The sequence below is a fragment of the Lucilia cuprina genome, chromosome 3 (assembly GCF_022045245.1).
Source record: "Lucilia cuprina isolate Lc7/37 chromosome 3, ASM2204524v1, whole genome shotgun sequence".
In the NCBI taxonomy this organism is placed as follows: domain Eukaryota; kingdom Metazoa; phylum Arthropoda; class Insecta; order Diptera; family Calliphoridae; genus Lucilia; species Lucilia cuprina.
Genome location: NC_060951.1, coordinates 13,426,015 through 13,439,754, shown reverse-complemented (window position 1 = coordinate 13,439,754; position 13,740 = coordinate 13,426,015). Strand labels below are relative to the sequence as shown.

At 28.9% G+C, this 13,740-nt stretch overlaps 3 protein-coding genes across 4 annotated transcripts; 2 read left to right on the top strand and 1 right to left on the bottom strand.

Annotated features, from left to right (window-relative positions):
* The first annotated feature begins 243 nt into the window (after positions 1 to 243).
* LOC111690801 (ribonuclease P protein subunit p20) lies at positions 244 to 2,118 on the top strand. 2 transcript variants are annotated; one of them, XM_023453367.2, is made up of 4 exons: positions 244 to 393; positions 456 to 633; positions 705 to 873; positions 1,984 to 2,118. In XM_023453367.2, the coding sequence occupies exons 2-4, from the start codon at positions 490 to 492 to the stop codon at positions 2,103 to 2,105; spliced, it is 435 nt and encodes a 144-aa protein (XP_023309135.2). In that variant the 5' UTR covers positions 244 to 393; positions 456 to 489; the 3' UTR covers positions 2,106 to 2,118. The 2 variants fall into 2 exon arrangements, with proteins under 2 accessions (XP_023309135.2, XP_023309133.2); XM_023453365.2 differs by having other exon boundaries at positions 277 to 633.
* Positions 2,119 to 2,126: 8 nt separating this feature from the next.
* On the top strand, positions 2,127 to 2,772 carry LOC111690802 (transmembrane protein 203). The gene has a single exon (XM_023453368.2). It carries the CDS (start codon positions 2,127 to 2,129, stop codon positions 2,547 to 2,549), a length of 423 nt encoding a protein of 140 aa, XP_023309136.1. The 3' UTR covers positions 2,550 to 2,772.
* On the bottom strand, positions 2,672 to 11,268 carry LOC111690800 (DEAD-box helicase Dbp80). The gene is made up of 12 exons (XM_023453364.2): positions 11,176 to 11,268; positions 11,031 to 11,090; positions 10,153 to 10,226; positions 9,905 to 10,036; positions 9,641 to 9,836; positions 9,468 to 9,582; positions 8,773 to 8,950; positions 8,613 to 8,714; positions 8,057 to 8,192; positions 3,159 to 3,321; positions 2,981 to 3,094; positions 2,672 to 2,925 (listed from the first exon to the last, which is right to left on the bottom strand). The coding sequence occupies exons 2-12, from the start codon at positions 11,070 to 11,072 to the stop codon at positions 2,786 to 2,788; spliced, it is 1,392 nt and encodes a 463-aa protein (XP_023309132.2). The 5' UTR covers positions 11,073 to 11,090; positions 11,176 to 11,268; the 3' UTR covers positions 2,672 to 2,785.
* Positions 11,269 to 13,740: the final 2,472 nt, after the last annotated feature.

Genomic DNA, 13,740 nt, shown 5'->3' with positions numbered 1-13,740 from the left:
CATGCTATAACGTTAATAAATTATGTCTGTGCGTGACAATTATATATCTTGATACCAATTTGATGGTATCAATTGTACATATATGTGCATAATAAAAATCTTTTGTATAGAGACAATGTTGTATAAACCATTTTGACAACTTTGTTATAACGATACTATAATGAACTAATAAACTGTGACTATACGTGATAAATTTTATTACGATAATTATTTGACGTATAAAATCTAGACGATGAAAGATTAGCGTGCTGTCAAAAGTATATTTTTATACTTTTACGTTGGGATAATAATTGCCAGTTGGGTTTATGTCGCCACTCAATATATTTTAATCGCAAAGTATAATTTTAATTATAATTAAAATATCTTGTCGCCACTTCTGTGTTAATACATTTTGTAAAATACCACATCTAGTGTGACAGATCGTAGTGTTTAACTTGGTATTTTATTTTGATTAGAAATATGCGTTTGGATGCTTGAGGTGGAGATATTATGGAACAACATCCTGCAAATCAGAAATTAAGGTCGCAATCTACAAAAAAGGCCAACTACAACCGTAACCAAAAGAAGAAGCCTCCGCCAAAAGTAAACAAAAGGCAAAACGATATATACATTACAACAAAGTCTAACTTTAAGGTAACTTTAATATGAAATATTTGTTATATGCAATTTTATGAATGCAAATTATTAAACATTTATGTATGTAGGCACAACAAAAACATTGTGAAGATTTACTAAACGCCGGAATAAAGGAAATATATTTGCATTGCTTGGGAAACGCAATTTTACGAGGACTTAATTTAGCATCTAGCTTAGTTAAAGATTCAAATGATGCCCTTACATATGCAATAAATACATCTACTATTCATTTAATAGGTAAATTAAATTTATTTTCTAAAAAATTTATATATATGAATGTCTAAAATAATCTTTACATAAAAGTCACTTATGAAGATGATCCTCAAATTCGTAGAATGATTTTTGTTACCATAAACTTGTCTGTCAAATTTCATCGACATCAGAGTATTTATGCCCAACACCATTATAGTGGGTTGCATATTATGCGTTTGTTCTGATGTTTGTAACCCCAAAAATATTGGTTGAATTTTTAATTTGATTGAATTTGGCACATAGGTACTTTTTTTTGATTCAAGGACGAATGCTATTGAAAATGGCTGAAATCGGACCATTACTTCGCCTAGCACCCATACAACCGAACCTCCCAATAGTATGTCAATAAAAATTGGGAAAACTTAGTTGTATTAAAATATAAATGGCCTATAAACACTAATATAAATAACTTTGATATAGACGTAAATTCCTCTTCTAAAATATATGTCTTCTTGTTAGGAATAAGTAAAAATATTCCAGAATTAAGGTAAAATACAAATTAAATGCTTTTTTATTTCAAAAATAATCCATATTTTGAACTAATGTAGGGTATCATATGGTCGGTTGTTGTTATAACTGTTCGACTGTGGCCAATAGTTCTTTCCTGATAAAGCTGTCGCTGTCTTTGGTCGAGTATGACTCGGGTCGTTCCGGAGCGAAGATCCAATTGTCGTGGGAACGCATATGGTCGGTTATTTTCTACTTTTTTTTCTACTTATTTTTCAATATAAAAAGAAACAAGTTATTGGCATTATAAAAACCTACCTTCAGTTATTGACAAGTTGTAATAATGGGGGAAATGCTTAATTATTTAAAAAATAATCGATAATAATATTCATTCACTATTTTCGTTCACTAACATTTTTGTCGTGAAAAAATTGCTCCTGTTGTGAAATTTCATAAAATAAGTGACGCCTGTTGGATTTTTTTACGCAATGTATATTTGGGTGATGCATTTTCGAGTACACTGCGTATCAAATGGGGTGCAGTGATGCGTTTCCGAACAGGCCCTTTATTTACAGCTATGTTTCCATTAGTATATTTTGTCCCATTGTAAATTTCCTAGTTTAATATTATTATCTTTTCTTTTTATAGATGAATATCATCCATTGAGTGATGCCGAAGATATTTCTATTCAGAGGAGAAATAATTCAGCTGTACACATTAAAATTGTTCGAAATTCAGTGTATGACGTTGATGTAGCCTTTTCAATTTAATCATATCCACAACAATACAAAATGTTTAAGCTGTCAGAATTGGTACGCTGGCTTGGACTTACCGAATTTGAAATAATGATAAATTTATGCGGTCTTCTCGTCTTTACAATAACGCTTGCTTTTCGAATATCTGGAACAATTGTGAAAAATACTGTGGATTGGTTTACGATTTTTAGTCCACTTTTTTGCATTGACATCTGTAATGCATATTTTTGCATAATTGTTGGAATTAGAATGTACTTGGACTCAGATAATAAGCGCAAAGCTTTGCATCGTTTTATGTGGAGCACCTACTTTTTATTTCTTGTCGCAATATTTAAATATTTGCTTTGTCTTAAACTTAGTGGTCAAACAAATTTAGAATATAGCGAAGTATTTTCTCCCATATTTGTTTTGCTTCAGCTGGTTGCGGTACGTGCTTGTCAGCTACCGAATTCAGTGTGACGTACTAATCGGTGTTAAAATAAATATTTATAATGTATAGTAGTTCTGTTTTATTTTAATTTACTTTTATATAAACTATAAATAAAAATAATAATGAGAGGAATGTAAAAAAGCAATTTGTATAACATTAACGAAAGTTATATTCGGTATTTATGATTGAAGATATAAAAAATAAAAAATATTTAATCAATAAACACACATGTACGCATTATATCAAATCAAACTTATAAATGAGATTAAGTTCCGATTTTTTCAATTTCTTCGGTGTTGTCTGCATTAAGCTCCTTAATGCTTTTCTTAAAATGATTCTCTATGGTGCGACAGATGGCCATGGCTTTTTCGCTATCTACTAAATTAATTGCAATACCATTTTTACCTGGAATAATAGTAAATTAGCAAACAAAATTATAAATGTGTCACCATATTAGTACCAAATCTTCCTGTCCTTCCGATGCGATGTAAATAAGTTTCACAATCGGCATTGCCCTTGGCGTCCATTGGTAAATCGAAGTTTACGACAATTGTAACTTGTTCGACATCAATTCCTTTTAATAATTAGAAAAAACATAATTTACAATCGTAATTATAATAAGAAACGTTTTTCATTACCTCTTGACAATACGTTTGTTGTTATCAGTACTTTTTCTAATCCAATCCTAAAACGATCCAATACAGCTAATCTTTGTTCTACAGTTAGATCGCCGGATAGAACCGCAACGGAATGGCCATCGGATGACAATTTCCCAGCTAACCAACCAGCTGTTTTTCGGGTCTAAAAATTATGGATAAATTAAATATGTAAAACACTATTTTCTAAATTTGTTTACAATACATATCAACAGAATGTAGAAATCGTATAAATGTCAAATTGAACTCATCAGCTTATTGTACTAACTCGGCGGTCATAAAGAATTAAGTTAGGAATGAAACCGAGGTCTGAACTGCAATTAAAATATTAAGAACCTAAAACATCGATTTTCATAATTATAAAATTATCTAAAAAGGTAAATTAATATAAATAATCTTTGAAACAAACAGGCAATTCCGTAAAGATTTTGTAAACATTTGATTATTTCAAAAATAGTTTTTTTCTTGCACTCAGGTTATGACCCCTACTCATGTAGTGCATATTGCTGGGACTAGGAAAATAGGTTGTGGGAGGGAGTAGTGTTTGTGGACATTTGCTTTAAACACCACCCAACATTATCTGTCATACATTTATGTGTAAAAAACTGCATTGATTCTTGCGGGTGTTAAAATCGACTCTGCCATCGGCAAAAAAGCAAGGACCTAAAAAACTAAAAACTATTATACGGGTCAGTTATTCGTTACGACCTTTACAACACAAAACTTCTGAAAAAATAAATATTGTATTAGCATGCTGGTGTCATCTATATTTCGATTGTGCCAGCATGTTGGTTATGGACTCTTTAAGATGTATATAAAAAATTTATTCTAAAATGTCTGATAATGGTCACATAATTTTCATTTTATACCCTTCACCTTCGTGAGAAGGGTATATATAAGTTTGTCATTCCGTTTGTAATTTCTATAATATAATTTTCCGACCCTATAAAGTATATATATTCTGGATCCTTATAGATAGCGGAGTCGATTAAGCCATGTCCGTCTGTCTGTCTGTAGAAATCAGTTTTTAGAGGACCCCAGATATCGGCGAGATCCGAATCTTCAATAATTCTATTATACATGCTCTCGAGAAGATCGCTATTTAAAATCAGCAAAATCGGTCGGTAAATAACGGAGATATGAGCAAAAATCCGAGACAACCTCTGAAAATTTAATCAAAAAATTGTTAAAAAAGCAACAACAACACTGTATATAGAAAAAGATGTACACGTGTGTGTGTAGATGTATTTGGTTTTATTCAGCTGTGTATTTTTTGTATGTTTGGAATCCAAACATACAAAAAAATACACAGCAAAAAAATATGATTTGCATTTTTTGTTAAAATAAAATAATTTTCCCTTTTGTTTTGCAAATATATTTTTTAATGAATAGAACAAAGTATTTAAAACGTTTTCAATTATATGAGAGTAGATTGTGAGTTATTGTACAATAATTTTTATTACAATAAACAAAAACAAAATCTACGTCTCGTCAATGTTTACCAGCAATGAATACGAAAGTGTTGTTGTTTTACTCTTGCTTGTATACTGTTAAGAACAACAACGTATTGCTAATGTTAAGCGCATATACTTAAGTGTATAGAAAACACACTGTCTATAGCTAACCGCATTTACAAAAACAAAAGAGTACCAAGCGCATAGGGCTTGGGCACCCTTGGTTTGGATGCTGTTGGCGTCATTGTGTTGTTTTTTTGTTTTGGTTTTTCTGTTTATAAAAGATGTTTAAAATACACTATGGTGAAGGGTATATAAGATTCGGCACAGCCGAATATAACACTCTTACTTGTTTAGATTATAAAATGTATAACACCGTCCAACACCATTTTTCACACACGAACCAAACAATATACACACGAAAGCACAAAATTTATATGATATAACTGCGTACTCAGTTTTCCATTTTCTAAACGTTTGTCCTTTTTAAAGGACTTTAAAATTTGAGGTACATACAATTTTCAAAAATTTTAATAAAATATTTTTAGCCACCCAATTATAACAATATGGGTATCAAACTAAAGAGGACAATTGCAGCATTTTTATCTCGTATTTTGTTTTATTTTTTAAAAATAAAAATATGTAAAAAATATCCTTATAAAAGTTTATCCTTTACTATCCTTGAAATTTTTACAAATTTGTTCAACAAAAAATATTCATAATAAAGACATTAGAATGGAGTACAATAGTCTAAAATTTGGTGTTTATAGCTCCATTTTTTAATTTTTCTCAATAAATTAATTAATAAAATTTTTCCATCTGAAAATTTCAAAGTCCTTTTTTGTTAAATTATTATGTAGAAAAATTAGAAATTTTATATTGCGGAACCGAGTTTCTTTATCTCTATCATAAAAAGTTAAAAAAAGTGTGAACTTTGAAGAATATGAAAGGATAAAAATCGATTAAGGATATCTTGCATTTTGTATCCTTTCATGTTAAAACTACCTTCTGGGAAAGTATATTTTCCTTTTTAATTTAACACAATTATTCCGAACTCTATAGTTATTCTAAATTTTATATATCTTATAAAATACCTTTGACCTCCCAACCAATAATGTTATCAAAGTAGTTTATTATATAGTTTTCATTAAAAAATACAATAGGGCGAAGGTATACCATGTGCAATTAGTAAACCACGATATACATAAATATTTAAACAAGTTAGGAAAGCATAGCCGGAATGGGTCGATCATTTCATACCCTACACCAGTTGTAAATTTCTTTCAAATGTAATTTATTTTAGCAAATAAAATATTTATGCGACATATTGAAGAAAAATTAATTTTCTGAAAGTGGGCTAGAGTCAAATAGAGATTAAAGGCCTGCACAAGACAACAATAATGCGACAATTATTACATTTTTTAACAAATTGACGCTTTATTGTTGTCTTGTGCAGGCCTTTAATATGTATATTATAAAATTAAGAGGAGAGCTTTTCATCGTGATATTAATGTCTATATTAATTATATTATAATTTATATTTATAATAATATTGCGCTTATCATATTATCCTGAAGTGGATTTTAGAATTCGGAACATGCATGTTTTAATCACTAAACCGTCATAATCATACGAAATAAAATTTTATATATTTTAAGGCCTGTTATCTCTGCCACCGGTTATGTTTAATTGGTAGATATTTTGTCCGAAAACTGTCAATTTAACGTCTGGATAAAAAATTAACAGACATTGAGAAATTGGGGTAGGTAATTGGTATAAATAATAAATTAAATTAAACAAAATATCCTCAACAATTTTTTTTTAATTTGAATATAACTTAACTTTTAATTTTTTACAAAGAACTAATAAAGATAAATACTTGAAATTTGGGAGTCTTCAACTCCGTATTTGTAAATATAACATATATTTTTTCTAAAAAAACTGACTATAGAAAATAAGGATATTAAAGGATTAAAATTTTAAAGGACATTTTCTTAGTTTTTTTATTCTTAACATTTTAAAACTATTTTATTTGTAAACATACTGTTATTCTCCTCTTTCAATCTATACCTATATTGAACTACTAGACCAAACCAAATTTAAGCTAAATATTATTATACTTACTCTTCCTTTCCAACTTTAAAGTCCTTTTAAAGGAAGAAACGATCAGAAAATAAAAAACCAAAAATGTAGTTTAACTATATCAAGTATGTAGTTTCCAACGTATATGGTCTTGCTTATGTGTGCAACAATTTTTCCCAATTTGTTATACGGTGTAATACTTAGTTAATATTAAGGTATAGTAAGAATGTACATTCGAACATAGCCGTTTATTACGGAAACAATTACATCTAGAATCTTATTTCTCGAAAACATCTTATTCTCGAAACTAGGGTCAAATATGGACCGATCATCGGCGTGGGATTTATATATAATGAGCGTGGCACCTCCCATATAAAATATACTTAAATTAGTATATGAGAAAATATAATAGAGAATTCAAATCATTTTCGAAGCTACTTTAGTTACAATATAAATATTAAGGGCAAACAATAGGAGGATAAGTAATAGAGGGCGAGTCACCTCATATATGAATTAAATAAAAGAATCTTTTATCAGGGAAACAATTACATCTAGAATCTTAAAATTTTTCTTGAAGAACTTTTACATCTATGGGCTATGGGACATCCCTTATAAATTATACACAACAATTCGTTTTCTGGAAAACTATTTGAGGTAAAATCTGCAAACAATTTTGGTATAAATGTGAATATTTGTGGATTTTCAGTTGAATATCTCATTTGTATTAAATGTTCATTTATCTGAGAAACTATTAGTGCTACAATCGTAAATTTTACAAAAACAATCCAACATTCATGTGAACTTTTGGGTAATAAATTAGCTAGTGGGTTTGATTCCTACGTGTATTGTTTAAGATTTGATGTGTGTGTGTATTGTTTAATTTAAAATTGATTTTACTACCTTTTTGAAATACTATTTATAACAACGTTAGTATCCTATAAAGCTTCCCTTTTTTTACAACTTTGTTGGAAGATTCTAACGAGTAACCGCTAACGGTGCTGAAATATTGTTTGCCACCAAATTTATGCTTGTTTCGTTTGACATTATAAATCACTTTTGATTTGTCTACGACACAAGCACTACGTGCAATTACATTTACAAAACCATCTTCTACGAGGTAATATTTTGGTTTAAATAAAAAGAGATCTTCATCTCTACTAAATTTGAAAAACACATTTGTTTTCTTTTTATATAAAATCTTGGGAATCTTGTTAGAGTTGAACAGTATACACATTCTTCTTTCAAACTTGCTAACTAGTGTTTATATTATGCAAAATTAATTACGTTTATATACACGTACATTTCACTTACATGCGGAATCATATTTTAATTAAGAATACTTACATGACAGAATATAATAGCTTGTCCAATAGTAATACTGCCATATATGTTTTGAATTGCCTGGTACTTTTCATCTTCCGAGCGACATCTCACATAATATTGCTTAATGTTGTCAAGTGATTCTTGCTCCCTTTTAAGTCTAAAATTATAAGAACACAAAAAGAGAAGTCACAAATATTTCCATCAAATCAAATTATAATTGAACTGAGCCCATGCTTGCACCAGTCGAAAATCCCTAAATTCGTTTGTTAAATTAAGAAATTGTAATGAGTATATTGTTTTTTATGTGTTTTTTATCGTATATTTACATTTGCGATTTATTGTTTTGCTTTTAAAAATAAAAATCATAAGCGGACCTTTTCAATTTCGATTCGCAATTATTAAAAAATATTTGTTTTTCTTTAAAAATTTTCAATTTTGTGATTAATAATAAATAGGCGTTTATTTTGCAACTATTTTCTAGCTGCTGAGCATTTTATTTAAGTGATGTTTTTCAGTATTGAAAACTATTGTAAATCCAAACAATCACAAAACTAATAATTTAATGTCCTTTACTTACCTAATTATATTTGCTTCGGGCACAATATGCTCTGCAAACTCCATCACCTCTTTATCATATGTAGCTGAAAAGAATAACATCTGACACTTTGGCGATAATTGTCTGAAATTATTAGTAATAACTTGTTAATTACAACATTGGAACTAATAATATAACTTACTTATGAATGCGAATACATTGATCATGATGACCCTGAGTGGCAATCATTACATCGGCTTCATCTAATACGAAAACTCGAATTTTCTTCAAATCGATTACACGATATTTGAGACCCCAGTCAAGAACTTTTCCAGGAGTTCCAATTATTATATGATCGGATAATTTGGTGCCTGGAACAACTAAAAAAAATATATTTTGAAATATAAATAGGTATTAACATTATACGAACAGTATATTAGGATAATACATTATAGTCTTAAATGTTCCAATGTTTTCTTTCTTTGTATATTTTTTTATTGTATATTTATTAAACATTTCATGATTTTAAAATTAATTTCCAAGTTCCCATAACAATTGGATCTCTGGAATACAATTGGATCTCTGGAACGACCCGATTCTTAATCAGCCAAAGAACATCCTGTTATAGCCAACCTCCTGTTATAGCCAACCTCCTGTTATAGCCAACCTGTTACAACAACAAGGAAATGTTGAAACATAGAGACCAACGTAAATTTTTCTCAATAATTAAACTGCTCTAAATCCTAATCTGGTCTCCACGGCATTGGGTCTACAAGATATCGTGTCCCAAATTAAAAAACACGTTTTTTGTATTTTTGAAAAAGAACTTGCTTATCTCAACCAACTTTTAACTTTTCCCGAAAATTTGTTTTACTTTTTATAAATGATAATTTTTACCTTCCTCTCCGCGTACTGCAAACTTTAATTTTATATCCGGACAAAACTGTGCCATTCTGGCGGCAGCTTCCCCAGTTTGTATGGCCAATTCATAGGTTGGAGATAAACAAAGAACCTATTAATATACAAGAACATACAATTACAAATTGTTTACTTTAATATTAAAATTTTACCTGAGGATAATCCAGTTTAGTATCTACTCTGCTTAACATTGCAAGTACAAAGGCCGCCGTTTTTCCAGTACCAGATTGGCTTTGTGCTATCATATTTTGTGGAGGATCAGCTAGTAATATCGGTAAAGCATTTTCCTGAATTTTTGAAGGTGCGTTAAAACCCATGGCATAAATTCCTTTTAAAATTTCCGGTTTTCTGAAAAAATTAAATAATTTATTTATATTTAATATGTTTATTTTCTGTTCGTGATTATTTAAACATACAAATGAAGTTTTTCGAATGTTTTTACTGAATATAACGGCGAAGTAGGATCCTGCCGTTGAACTTCCAAATCTAACTTAGATTCGACTAAACCTTTTCTTATAATTTTGAGCAGAAGACTTGTTTCGGCAGGGCTATAATTATAAATTTATTAAAAATTTAATTTTGCATCTTAAGATTTTTTATATGTAATAATTGAATTAAAAGGTATTGTTGTTTGTAAAATAAGTTATACATAATTGAAACTTACCTTACAACATCAGCCTCTTCTTCTTTTTTTTCACTTAAATCATCTTCTTTCTTTTCAATTTCCAAATTACTGACCTTAAATATGTAAATATAATAGATTAAAATTATTTCAAAAAAAAAAAATAGTTTAAATTGGCAATACATTCTACTGAGTTTTATATTGAGTTAAACAGAAAACTTTTTAAAGTGAGTCACTTTAGATTCCCTTTGTTTTGATAATAAATTAACTCAAGAAATTTAAGGTTTACTGTATTCGTTTGGCTCTGTATTCTATTCATCTTTAATATTTCTCCATATAATGTAATCCATTGTTGTTGAATCATATAAGGACAACCAACTTACACGTGAAGTATCCTATTGGTAAGCTGATGGCAATGAGTTTTGTTCACCAGTATAGCAATTTTACACAAAATCAAAACTTCTGAAAGGCCGATTTCTATGCTTACATTTTACTTGACCAAATTAACAAACAGATTATTTGTAGCTAAAAACTAAAATGTATAAAAGTCTAACTTTAAATAATTTTTAGGAATGATCCTTGGTTGGTTTGATAATCGTATAAAAGTAAAGCGGCTCAATGAATAATAGAGCGAATTAGTTTTGAGCATAACTCCCACTAACTGAAGATCCTATATTGATTTTTTTACTTAGGACATACTCATGTGCATATGTATGTATGCATAATGTCCTAATGTATTAGGCACTAAAAATTAATAATATTGATATGGCGAAAGTTTTTTTTAATACGCTAATTGTATTTACACATCAATTCATAAATAGGTACTTACTGTATATTATAACTATTTAATTTTATAATTTTTTTCTAAGATTTAAGGTGAAAAAGTAAAAATAGTGGAAGACATACACACATAATCTTACCAATTTGGATACCTGATCCTCTGCTTTTTTAGCCCAATCCATCACAAAATTTACGAAATACTAAAACAATGTAAATAAAAAATATTTATGTATTTCTATTGGTAGTAAGAGGGGCACAGGACATGTGCAAAATTATACAAATTACCTTAAAGGAAAATTATTTAAACAAAAATGTCCTCACTTTCTCAAATGCAATTCGAATTATAATCACTCAATAAATGCCACAGTTTGCAAAAAACGAACTGAAACAGCATTGCAATTTTTAGTACCACAAATATATATTTTTATTCAAAAAAGTACCTAACAATTTTATGTCACGCAAAAATGGTTTCATTATTATCTACACGTAACATAAAATTGAAAGTTGAACATAAACATATACGCAGCGGCTAAACTTGTATTTATCAAGACAAATGCTATTTTTTTTAATTCGCTGTCAAAGTTTATTATCGTCAAAATTCAGTTAAAATTGATTCCGTGACTTTTCAATATGTAATTTTCATTATATAATATAAATACATATTTATTTCAACAATACGAAAATTAGGTCAAGAAATTCTTTTTTCAGCAGAACAACATATCTGACGGATATACCAATTTATTTTATTAATATAGTAAGAATATACATAAATACATCGGATAATTTTAAATCCTTTGATGCTCCTTTAAATTGTGAAAATAAGTTGTCTGTAATGAAATATATATAAATATCGAAAAATAAAAATTTGATGTAAATATTCATGTTACCATAGATTGATTAAACTCCGAAGTGTTTATCTTCAGCTCCACTTCCTGCACTATTTTTAAATTCAGTTTATAATAATTCTCTTTATTTTTAATAATTTATAGACTTTGTAAATTTTAAAAAATTTTCGCTGATTAATTTATAACAACTAAAAAGACTACTCTGAAACACAGTAAAGTCAAATGTAGTTAATTCACACTTTCTGTGCAAAAGTATATTAATAAAGTAGCGACATTTCTAGTTGTACAACCACATGCATTTTGTACTTGGAATTAGCTCTGATTGTGTCAAAATCATATGGTTTTTGTTTATAAAATTTAACAAAAATTACTTTTAACAACAACGTGAAGAAAACATATATAAAAAACATTACTTTAAAGTTTAAAATCTTATGGATTTAATTATATTATTACATATTATATAATTTATAACTTATTACACTTTTTAACTACTCTAAAACTACTTCTTAAATTTTTCACAAATTTTAACAAACACAATTTAGAAATGGCGACATAAACAATGTTGACAATTTTCAAAACAAACTTTGACAAATTGCTTCATTTATCTAGTTTGACCTGGTTCACACTGGGAAACTTATTTTGAAAACTTTAGATTTTTGTATATGAGAGAAAGAAATGTCAACCTCTCTTTCTCTCACATACAAAATCAAAAGTTTCTCAACGAAAGTTTCGCAAATGAGACCTGGTTCACACTGGGAAACTTTTGTTGAGAAACTTTTGATTTTGTGTGTGACAGAAATAGATGGTTAATATATCTTTCTCTCACACACAAAAATCAAATGTTTCCCAAAAAAAGTTCCTAGTGTGAACCAGGTCTGCTACTTTATTAATTTACTTTGCCCTGTGCCTTTACCACACATTCGTTACATCAACAATCATTTTACCGGCCATATGTCGGTCATTATTGTTCTAAATAACAATTAACTATTTTTTTTTTTGCAATTTTATAAAAAAATGCAAGTGTGTTAGTGGCCTTTTGTATGTTAGTGGTTAAAGTTACAGTCTTGTAGACTGGAGGTGGTGGATTCGATTCCCACCTGAGGCACTGATTATGGAGCGCACAACAGGTCCGATAAAGGCCTAAGTGAAACATAATATCATTTCTCACATGAAGGTGTTCCTGTAAGACCTGTTACACACTTAGAAACTTTTGATTTTGTGTTTGAGAGAAATAGATTGTTGATATTTCTTTCTCTTATACACAAAAATCGAAAGTTTCCCAGTGTGAACCAGGTCTAAGAAAATTTAGTGAGAACTATCTGTCATTTATGTTTTTTGATGTAAGTACTGGAAAAAAATCTCACATTTTAAAACGGTGCGGAAAGTAAAATTTTAAGTAAAAAATAATTTAAACATGAATTCTATTAAATAATGAAAAAGTAATGTTATATTTATAATTAATTAAGATTAAAATAAATAATTATCTTCACTAATTTTTAGCAAATAGGAGCAATTTCGGATATACAGAATCAAATGCTAAAAGAGTACGTGGTCGTAAACTTAGAATTTGCCAAGGGCGAATCTAGTGAGATAATTTTTCGAACAATTTCATTTAATTTCAATATTTTTTTGTTATTTATACTTCGTTTAAAAATTTGTTCGGCAATTTTTGCTTTCTTCTTTTAATTTTTATGTTTTTAACAGCTGTTGGAAATTTCCAATAAAAACGTAATTCGTGTAGCTTCAGAAACACTTTTTACTCTCAAATCGAGAAACGATGGAATTTTTTGTTTCACACTTCTCGATTTGAAAACTTCTCACTAAAAGTTACATTTGTTCTTAAATTTAAAAGACTACATTATGTTTTTAACAGCTGTTGGAAATTTCCAATAAAAACGTAATTCGTGTAGCCTCAGAAACACTTTTTACTCACAAATTAAGAAACGATGGAATTTTTTGTTTCACACTTCTCGATTTGAAAACTTCTCACTAAAAGTTACAGTTG

What these genes read in the sequence shown, in the direction of transcription:
- LOC111690801 (XM_023453367.2), top strand. Translation starts at nt 490, where the DNA reads ATGGAACAACATCCTGCAAATCAGAAATTAAGGTCGCAATCTACAAAA. An exon ending in CAACAAAGTCTAACTTTAAG is followed by an intron (nt 634 to 704) that starts GTAACTTTAATA and finishes TTATGTATGTAG; the next exon opens with GCACAACAAAAACATTGTGA. An exon ending in ATCTACTATTCATTTAATAG is followed by an intron (nt 874 to 1,983) that starts GTAAATTAAATT and finishes TTCTTTTTATAG; the next exon opens with ATGAATATCATCCATTGAGT.
- LOC111690802 (XM_023453368.2), top strand. Translation starts at nt 2,127, where the DNA reads ATGTTTAAGCTGTCAGAATTGGTACGCTGGCTTGGACTTACCGAATTT.
- LOC111690800 (XM_023453364.2), bottom strand. Translation starts at nt 11,072, where the DNA reads ATGGATTGGGCTAAAAAAGCAGAGGATCAGGTATCCAAATTG. An exon ending in ACATTCGAAAAACTTCATTT is followed by an intron (nt 9,837 to 9,904) that starts GTATGTTTAAAT and finishes TAATTTTTTCAG; the next exon opens with AAAACCGGAAATTTTAAAAG. An exon ending in AAGCTATTATATTCTGTCAT is followed by an intron (nt 3,322 to 8,056) that starts GTAAGTATTCTT and finishes CATAATTTTTAG; the next exon opens with ACCCGAAAAACAGCTGGTTG.